The sequence below is a fragment of the Piliocolobus tephrosceles genome, chromosome 10, assembly GCF_002776525.5.
Source record: "Piliocolobus tephrosceles isolate RC106 chromosome 10, ASM277652v3, whole genome shotgun sequence".
Classification (NCBI taxonomy): domain Eukaryota; kingdom Metazoa; phylum Chordata; class Mammalia; order Primates; family Cercopithecidae; genus Piliocolobus; species Piliocolobus tephrosceles.
Window position 1 is genome coordinate 49,014,166 of NC_045443.1, and position 10,466 is coordinate 49,024,631.

General features: G+C 56.3%; 1 protein-coding gene across 1 annotated transcript; it reads right to left on the minus strand.

The window, feature by feature from the left end:
* Positions 1 to 2,988: 2,988 nt before the first annotated feature.
* On the minus strand, positions 2,989 to 7,376 carry FIGNL2 (fidgetin like 2). The gene has a single exon (XM_023211078.2). It carries the CDS (start codon positions 7,374 to 7,376, stop codon positions 5,550 to 5,552), a length of 1,827 nt encoding a protein of 608 aa, XP_023066846.1. The 3' UTR covers positions 2,989 to 5,549.
* Positions 7,377 to 10,466: the final 3,090 nt, after the last annotated feature.

The following is a 10,466-nucleotide window of genomic DNA, read 5'->3' on the forward strand; positions in this document are numbered from 1 at the left end:
GGACCGAGGACTGTGTAGGGACGGGGACGGGCTCCGAGCGCCGGCAGTGGGGGAGGGGTTCCGAACGTCCGCGGATTGTGGGAGGGAGGAGGCTCCGAACACCCGGGAAGCCAAGTGGAGGAGGGCATTGGGGAGGAGGGCATTGGGGACGAGGGGGCTGCCAACACCCAGCGACGGAGATGGGGACTCAGACATGACACGTGTTGGAGGGTCTCACGAACTGGGGTAAGAGGGCTTGCAACCCAGGAAGGGGGTTCTCAGCCCCCCAGGAGGCTAGGATTCTGGGCCTTTACATTGTAGCTCCTGCCCTAGGCCTCCTGGTACCCACTAATACCTCAAACTGAACAAGTTACCAACATCTCTTCTAATTCATGTACTCCCTAACCCCTCCCCTCTTTACCAGAATCCCTAGACCCCTTGCTCTCCATTAACCTCAATATTCAATCAATTCCTACATTCTCTTTTTTTTTTCTTTTCTTTTTGTGCAGATGGGGGTCTTGCTATGTTGCCCAGGCTGGTCTCCAACTCCGGCCTCCGCCTCTGCCACCACCTCCCAAAGTGCTGGGATTACAGGAATGAGCCACCATGCCTGGCCTCAGTTCCTAAATTCTCTTCTTGTCTACCAAATACTAACGTTTAGTATTTATTAAATGAATCCATCATCCCATTCCACCACTCTGGTACAAGTCCAAACCCTCTTTCTCTCTTGCTAGTCCTCCAGCCCCCATACCTGCCCCCACACACTGGGGCCCTGCCTACCCGCACTTACTCCATTTCCCCCAAGGAAGCTTGGCTCTGGCTCTCCTGATCGCGGCCTGCACTCCTCCTGCTGTCAGGCGCCTTTGGGAAGCCCTCCCTGACTGTGAGTCACACCCCTTAGTGTGGGGACTCCTCCTGTCTGCCCCACAGCACACTGCAGCTCGGCCTGTGTACTGTCTCCCCCACTAGACTGCAAGGTCCATACATTGTCCCCATGGCAACTAGAGCATAATAAAGTGTTCAGTAAAGATTTGTTGAGTCAATGTGTGTATTTTTTGTTTTTTTAAGAGACAGGGTCTCCCTCTGTTGCCCAGGCTGGTCTTGAACTCCTGGGCTCAAGGAATCCTCCTGCCTCAGCCTCCCAAAGTACAAGGATTACAGGCGTGAGCCACCATGCAGGGCCATTGTGTGAATTCTTAACTTGCAAAAATCAGTCCTGTCCTCAGCTCCCTAAACTCCCACAAAGGCTTCATCATGGAGCCCCAGCTCCTAACAGGGCATGGAAGGCCCTCCATGGTGAAGTCCCTGCTGACTCCTCCAGCCTCACTCCTCCGCTTCCTGCCATCACTATCTTGTAACACATCAAGGCTCGTGGCACAGCACGTAAGATGCAGTTTCCAGCCTCCATACTTTGCCCAACTATTCCCCTCCCTTCCCATGTAGGAAGTTTTCCTGACACCCCACCAAGACCACCACAAGTCAGGATCTTTTCTGGACGTTCTTTTTGTTTGTGTTTTGTTTTGTTTTGTTTTGAATCAGAGTCTCTCTCTGTCACCCAAGCTGGAGTGCAGCGGCATGATCTTGGCTCACTGCAACCTCTACCTCCCAGGTTCAAGTGATTTTTGTGCCTCAGCCTCCTAAGTAGCTTGGACTACAGGCACGTACCACCACGCCCAGCTAATTTTTGTATTTTTAGTAGAGACTGGGTTTCACCATGTTGGCCAGGCTGGTCTCGAACTCCTGACCTCAAGTGATCCATCCACCCTGGCCTCCCAAAGTACTGGGATTACAGACATGAGCCACCATGCCCCCAGCCATTTCTTGGCATTCTTAAGATAACCTGTGCATCCCCCACCAGGGCACTCATCTGGAAATTAGAGGACTTATTCAACAAACATCTATTCAATGTCTTCTGTGTACCAGATAATTGCACTAGGCATATGAATATAAAGACTAATTTGATGTAGTCCCCCACCCCCAGTAGCTTTATCCAGTTGCATTTTTAAATGATCAATTTCTGAGCTTTTCCCACCTAGACATGGGCTCCAAGAATAGCAGCTGTGCTTGACCCCTTCTGTATCCTCAGTGCCAGGCCCAATGTTGCACACAGTAAGGCGCAAAATAGAAGAGTGGGGGCAGGTGGGTCTGGACCTCCAAGGGCTGAGAGGTTTGTGGTAATGGACTCTGGGGCAGTGCCTTAGAGCCCCCACCTCCAGGCACACTCACATTCATGTCCTCTTTGCTTTGCAGGGTCTCCCTGGTGCTCACTCTGCCTCCTGTATGTGTGCCGTGAGCCACAGCAGGGAGCCTGGGTGCACCACTCCCCTGTGCTCTTGCGCATGCTCAACAGTCTTGCCTAGAGTATTCAAGGACCTAGGAGTTGTGGGTCCAAATCCCTCATGGGCATCTCTACAGAGCTTTTTCAGCAAGTGTTCCTTCCTAGGTTGTTCAGTCTCCCAGTTTATGATGAGCTGTCACAGATAGAGTTAGGGGACTGATGGATGGGGGGATGGTAGACAAATGACACCACCTGACCTGAAACACTGGAACTCGGCCGTCTCCACACCCTGCCCTCTGCCCACTTTATCTCCACTGAGAATGGAATACAAGTATAACCCTAGCTCTATTCAATGAAGGCTGCTGCAGGTTCTGGATGGCCCCTCCCTCTCTTCAGCACCCCCCTTCTTCCACGCATTCATTTGTTCACTCATTCAACAAACATGTGAGCCCTTCCTTGCCCCCCTATTTTGTGGCTCTGGGGATACGATGAGCCTGCCCCAGAGTTGTGTGTCAGAGCTCAGAACAGCAGGAAGACCCCTTACCCACGGCTTCTCGACCATAGCCTCAGTGCCCATTCCCGTAGGTACTCGCTGTATCACAGTGAGTCACAGAAGTACTTGCTCCTTGTTACTAAGGGACTAGGAACACTCCGCCCAGAGCACCGGCAGACCTGGGTGTCCAGACATCTCCCAGAGGGCTCCCACATCCCACTGCTCCCAAGAAATCTTCTGCAAACCACATGTCATCGCTTTAATACTGTGTAATACTTTCTTTTAAAATACAGTCTCTTCTGAGGTAGACAGACCACAACTGCAGAGCATCGTCAGACAGGAGATAAATACGTCCATGTACAACACGCAGCAAAATGAGGTAGAAATGGTTACAGTGGGAGGAGAGGATCCCAGCCCCAGTCTGGGTAGAGGAAGGGGAGAGGCCAGCTCGGAAGTCACCCTCCCCACTCCCTGCCCCTGGATTCTTTGGTATGCCTCCCCCCAACATTACCAGAGCTGGACCGGCCCTTCCCCTACCCACCCCAGAGCCCATGAGGTAGGTGCCACTAGGCTGGGGGCAGTCTCCTTGTGCAAAGTTCCCCAAGCCTGGGGAACAGGAGCCTAGTAGAGGAAGCAGTGGGGACTCCACCTCTCAGAGCTCCCTGCCTCTTGAAGGGAAGGCTGGGATCCCACCCCAACTTCCCTGACACCCTCCATCCCCCCACCCCCCATACATACACACCTGAGAGAGAACCCCTCACTCCATGCTCCCTCCGAGGGTCTTTTGCAGCCTGCGGCTGTGACCCTGCAGCCCACTGCTTCTGAGGCACCAAAGCCCTGCAGGCGGCTGGCTCCAAAGAGGGGGTCAGAAAGCGACAGGGGGTTGGGGGGAAGCAGAGCAGCCTTCCGGTCAGCACTCCTAGGCCAGCACAGGCCCTCGGTGCCAGGGCCCCTGAAAGGTCCCCCAAGGACACCCTTCAAGCCAGGAGGGGAGGCAGCAGACTCTAGGAAATGCACGGGCAGGCAGGGAACTGGAAGGGAGACTGAGGTGGGAGAGGGAAAAAGTGGTGGGGCCGGGCATGCCCCTTGCTTTGGACAAAGATCAGAGTTATGAAATGGGCTGGGGGTGGTGGGAGCAAACTGCTAAAGCCTCATCAAGGTAAAACTGGTGGGAAGGAGAGAAATATGGTTCTCGGTAGGATTCCAAGCCTAGTGGAAAGTTCGGGCAGGACTGAGACTGAGCCCCCAAGGTCAGAGAAAACACCCTGCCCATGTCCCTCACCCTCTCCCAGCCCTGGAGCTCCAGACCCAGGACTCTGGGGAATGGGGGAGACACAGTGTCTCACACAGCCCCCAACTAAGGGATGCTCACTCCTTCTCAGCCTCCAGCAGAGGAGGCTGAGGTCCAGTAGCTGATTTTGTGGCCAGACTGTCTACCCAGATGGAATCCTCCCCAGTCACCGGGGACCTCTGCCAAGGCAGGGCCAGGGGACATGACCTTTCTGGAGACTTTCTGCTTAGGTCACCTTCCCATGTGGGCCCTCGCAGCCTACTTCCTGGGTCTCAGGAAGGAATTGGGCAAGGGCATCCTAACTCTGGATAGCCCTTCACAGAAAACACTCAGCGGAGGGGTTGGGTGGGGCAGGGGGCGGGGAGCAGCAGGAGAGAAATAAAGCCTCCCCTCTCTCAAACCCCACAGCCCACCCCCCACATTCATGCCTAGGCCTCAGGCCCTGGGGAGGAAGCCCTTAGGAATACATTCTGCTTCTGACCAGGATTAGCTCGGGTTTCACTGAGGCCTCTGGGTCTTCCTCTCCCCTTCCCCGTAAGTCTCATTTTTTGAGTGTCTGGGAGAATGTGCTCCCCTGGAAGGAGTGGGAAGGTTGGGGTGGGGGGGGGAACAGGTGTGAGGGGCACACAGGAGAGCAGCCAAAGTCTAACATTCTTTCTGAGGTCAGTTTCTTCCTGAGTTGTCAAAAGAAAAAGAAAAACAGCAAATTCTACACATTTTACAAAAATAAGCCTAAAATATGAAACAAGCTACATTTCTGGGATCTCCCCTCAAAAACAAAAAACTCCCCTTCTTTGGGGTTTTTTTTCCTTGATCCCCCTAGACCCTAGGTTTCAGATGGGTAGAGGGGTAACCCTCCTCCCCTCCTCCTCAGCCCATGGGCCTCCAGAGCTCCTGCAAAGAGCCACTGCGGTCCAAGTAAGAACAGAAGGCATGGAGAGGCATTAAAGCTCAGGGAGCAAAAGGCGAGGGACGCCGGAAAGCCAGGGATGGAGACAGAAGCACAGAGGGTGTGAGGGAGGGAGAGCGGGGAGGGAGGGGCAGGAGAGAAACAGGGCCAGCATTGGGGGAGGGCTGTCAGCGACAAAGCAAAAGGGAGAGAAAACCAAGAGAATGCAGAGAATGGAATGGAGATAGTGAGGGGGGAGGAGGGTGTCATTCAGATAGCGAGGAGACAAAAGCGTTGTGGCAAGAGAGCAGGAGTTCCTAAGGCCCCGGGTGCCAGCCCATGCCGGATCTGCCCAGTCCGCCGGGCGGAGATGGCGAGCTTCCAGTCCACAATAAATAGGAAAAACCTGAGTACACGGCGCATATGGCATCTATCTGCCTGGCAGAAGCATTTTCCTTACCACGAAAAAAAAAAAATCCACCAGCAGACCCCCTCCTGTCCTCCATCCCACATTCACCACTCCGGCCCCTGCCAGCCGGGTTGAGTCAGTGACATCCCTCCCACGCGGAGGCGGCGGGGACGGAGGGACGGCGGCTCCCGCGGCCTCCACCGCGCGCCGTCAGTGTCCGGAGCCGTACATTTTGTCCCACTCCACGAACGAGTCCAGTTCCTTGGCAGAGGCCCTAGGGCCCATTTTGGACAGCGCCGCCTCCAAGTCCTTGTAGGAGAGGGGGCGCTGCAGCCCCGGGAGGCCCGCCCCGGCCGCCGCCTGCTGGCACAGCTGCCCCAGGTCGCCCCCAGAGAAGCCCTGCGTGCCCTGCACCAGCGCCGCCAGTTCCCGCTCACTGAGCGCGCAGCCCTGCTGGGCCAGCGCCCGCTGCAGGATCTGCCCGCGGGCCGGGCTGTCTGGCAGCGCCACGTAGAAGCGGAGAGAGAAGCGCCGGCGGGTCGCCTCGTCCAGAGCCGCGGGCCGCGAGGTGGTGCCCACAACCAGCACACCGTCAGTCCCCGCGCCGCAGCCCCCGTCCAGGCAAGCCAGGAGCGACACCTGCAGCGCGCCCCGTGCCGCCGCGCTGTCGTCCCGGGAGGGGAGCAGCGCGTCCAGCTCGCTGATGAGGAGTACGGAGGGTGGGCGGCAGCGCGCGGCCGCGAAGGCAGCCTGGAGGAGGCGCGCGCCCTCGGCGGCGCCGGGCGCAGCTAGGGTCGCGCCGCGCAGGCGCAACAGCGTAGCACCCAGCTGCGTGGCGAGGCAGCGGCCCAGCAGCGCTTTGCCCGCGCCCCGCGGCCCGAAGAGCAGGACGGTCCGCGGCGGGCGCAGGCTGCCGGGGTAGGCGGGCGGCCTGAGTAGGGGCCACACCAACTCCTCCTCCAGCGCCGCCTTGAGCGCACCCTGGCCCGCCACATCCGCCCACTGTACCGGGGGCCCGCAGTCCACCATCTTGCTCGTCAGCAGCTCCAGGGCCCCGGGGTCCACGCCTTTGGGAGGCTCCCCCGACGGCACGGCGAACCCCCCACGAGGAGCCGGGGCCCGCTCCGGGAACTTTTCAAAGGGCTCCAGTTGCGGGCCGTAGACGGGGGAGCCCAGGACCTTGAGGGGGACGCCGGCACCGTACTTGCCTGACGCCTCCACCGCGGCTCCCGGCGGCTTGGCCCGGAACCCGTTGCCCCGACACTCGCCGTTGTCGGCGGCGGGGTAGGAGGCCCCGTCAGCCGCGGGGGCCTTGGCGGGCTCGTACGCGTACTTGCGGTAGCGGCCCTCGGGCCCCTCGTCGGCGGCCTTGCGCTTCAGCGACAGCCCGGACTCGGCACCCGGCGCGGCCGTGGGGAAGCCATAGGCTGTGGGCGGCGCCGGCGCTGGCAGGGGCGTGGGCAAGCCCGGGGTCAGGTAGGGGGCCGGGGGCGGGGGGGGCGGCGCGGCGCCCGTCTGCGCGCAGTAACCCGGAGCCAGGTACCCCCCGCCGTAGCCCGCCGCGTACTCGGGCGCCGCCGACGGGCCCCCGCACGCATTGCCGGCGTAGAGGGGTTCAGGGAGGTTCCCGGCTAAAACCGGGGAGCCCCCCAGGGCCCCGGAACTGCCCCCACCTCCCGACTTGGTTCCTGGAAGGCCTTCGTGGAGTGAGGCCAAGGGGTAGGGTGGCTCCGGCCCTGGCCAGGGTTCGGGGTCCCCTTTGGCGCCGTTGAGGAAGGAGGCGTCGCTGTACCCGCCCAGGGCCGGACGCTCGTAGGGAGAGTCCAAGACCCCAGAGTACTTCTCTGCATAGCGCTTTAGGAGGTTGGAGGCAGTGAGGGCGGAGATGTCGTCGTGTGCCCAAGCGTAGTGGCAGCGTTGGCGACCCCCAGGGGGCAACTCCAACTTGTGGGCCGGCGACGGGGTGGTGGAGGAGACATCCAGGTGCTGCTCTGGCCACTGGTTGAGGGGCTGGGCGTGTTCCGGTGTCCAGTGCATCTTCAACAGAGCTGCGGGCAAGAGACAGGAGGGCTGGTGAGGTCTAGCCACCGAGGACCCAGCGGGCCACTGCTAGCCATAGACAGTGCACCTAGGCTGCGGCTTGGACAGGCTGGGCTTCCGGCATCCACCACCTACCGCCCCACTGTCCTGGGGCCCTCCCTCCAGGCACCAAATAAACTCCTTATGTCTCAGGATTAAAGTTGTCTGAAAATGTTTTCCTCAGCGCCCAAGGGGGTCTGGAAACGATGTGGCTCGCCCTAACTTCACCTTGTAGGCAATGGTCATTATTTTTGTCCTGGCCACTCCAGCCATGTCCTCTGTGGGACACGTGATCCTTACTTTCTAGTGAAGGATCGGACAATGGGTGGGACACCCCAGCGCTCGGAATAGTCACATTCAAGTGAAGCTCGCTCGGTAAGAGATGTTTGTCACCCACCGTGTGCTGGCCACTACAGAGGCACCAGGGTTATGTAAAGAGATATATGAGGCCTGCCCAGAGTCCCCGGCCTAGTGACCCAGAAGTTTGTTATTCCTAAGTGCTCTGTTCACCTCAGCCTTTCCTGAGATTCCAAGGCCCCTTCTGGGCCTGAGGTCAGAGATGCTGGCGTGTGTGGCACTGCCTTATCCATGGGAAACCTCAGTGGCTGACCCAGAGCATTCACTTCCTTCCCACTTGGTTTTGGCTTCTGCCTGATGAAGTGAGAGCACGTGGATTCCAGACCCAGCTACATGTAATGGCTGTGTGCCTGGGGCAGGTGCTGCTACCTGCTTTATTCCAGTAGATCTCACCACAGTACAAAAATATATAGAACAATAGGTCATATGCTGGAGAAGACGGGGGAAAGTTATTACACAACAATGCACATCATAGGATGTGGACCATAAATTTGTCTCTGAGCTTCCCAGTAGCCAAATAGGGAGAGGTAATCAGACTCATTGCAAAGTAAAAAAAAAAACACCATTACTCAAAGCAAAAGTGTTCCTGTCTTAGAGATCATAGAACTTTTTTTCGTAGTCCTCAGGAAGCAGACCTGTGAGATGTAATTAACAATGTCCTTCTTGCCATCCATGCTGTAAACACAGCAGAGGTGTTCCATGGCTGTTCCTGACACTGTCCCTTAGCATCTCCCAGCATGAGCCAAACACTCTGTTAAAGGGGATCCAGGGCTTGTGGAATGGCTCTACCCAGGCACAGGGCTCCTGTGGGCCAGCCTGATAAAATATCTCAAAGACTAAGAGGCCCATGGCACACCCAGTGACAGCTGATGCCGATGATGATTTCTCAAAGCTAAGCTTCTGATAAGTTTCTTCACAGGTTCACATATTCTCATAGGTTCAGTATTCTTTCTTTAATGGATTTTTATGGAGCAAATCCCAAGTGTTTTGCTAGGCATGGGGGAAGATTGAAAGGTGAATAGGATGGTTCAGCCAGGTAGAGAAGACAGGTAGGTAGACAATGGCCTCTGTGAAGTGAGAAAATAGAGGTATGTGCCAAGGGCACTGGGGCTCAGGGCAACTTCCCAAAGAGGTGGTGCCTTTGCTGGACCATGAAAAGTGGGGGATCAAGTCGACCAGACAGGCTAAAGTGAGCAGGGCATCCTAGATCACAAGAACAGCACCTTCAAAGGTGCAGGGCGCAGTGCCTTCAGAAAGCCAGGGCTGTGCTAGCTTCCTTCCTCAAGGCACTTTACTGCCACCTTCTGGAAAGCTCATAAATCTAGTGTCTGCTGCACTAGAATTGTGACTTGTGCCCTGTTGGAAGTAAGGCTGTTGTGCACAGCCTACATAACCATACACTTCAAGTCCGTAGAGAACACCAAGAAATGTTGGGTCACCAGAGCTTTGAAAGTGGGTGTATATAGTAGAAGAGGAAGGTGAAGATAACCACAGCTGGCCTTCCTAGCAGCAGCTTGTTGACAGCACCCCACCCCTGTTGATGCTCTTTACTTAATGTGGCTGTGACTGACATCAATGGGAGAAGACATTTGAAAATAAAGCTATTTACTATCATCCCCACTGCCCTAGGGAAGGCATGAGCCATAGAAGTATAGCTTAAAAAGGAAGGTAAGTGAGTTCTCGAGGTTGTCCTGCCCCCATTTGAGAGGTGATGCTGGCCACTAGGCAGAAGGGAGAACAGAGACTAACAGAGCTGAGTGTGAGGTCTGTGGGGACAGATATGCAGCCCTCCAGCTCTTGCTGAGAAGAATCTCCAAAGATCAGAGGCATTACCTGATATGAAAGAGGGTAATTTCCTGGAATATCAAAAATCACAAATCATTCTGGCTGCAGAGTCTTAGGAGGTAACATCAAAGTTATTGGCTGGGCTCAGTGGCTCATGCCTGTAATCCCAGCACTTTGGGAGGCCGAGGCTGATGGATCACCTGAGGTCAGAAGTTGAAGACCAGCCTGGCCAACATGGTGAAACCCCATCTGTACTAAAAATACAAAAATTAGCCGGGTGTAATGGTGGGCACCTGTAATCCCAGCTACTCAGGATGCTGAGGCAGGAGAATCTCTTAAACCCGGGAGGTGGAGGTTGCAGTGACCCGAGATGGCACCACTGCACTCCAGCCTGGGCGACAAGGGTGAGACTCTGCCTCAAAACGAACAAAAGTTACACAAATGCAAGTATTGTGTAAATCTGGTTTTTGTTGTTTTTTTTCTATTTACTATTTTCTGTGCCTTGTTTCCTTACTTAATATGGAAAGAGAGATTTGACCTTAATAGCATTTACCCTGAGCATATTAAACTGGACAAGCTGGGGGAAAAGAGTGACATCCTCCCCACCAAGGGCACAGACACCATGAAGAAGGCTCAGATCTGGACTTGTCCACACACATCTCCTTTGCCACCGCCAGCCCCTGTGCTCCTAAAGCTGTCAGTGGTGTCCCTCATCCCCTAGACTTTTGGGCCAGGCTCCCTCTCACCAGCCCCTGGCCTGGCTTTCAGCAATCCTCACTGAAACCTCCACCTGCCATTGAAGATCCTCTGGCCCTGGCCATCACTGAGAACTGCTCCACCTTGGAAACTGGACTCCAGTAAGCCACCTCCAATCCTCCACCCCATCCTCCCAGCTTCATACCCACG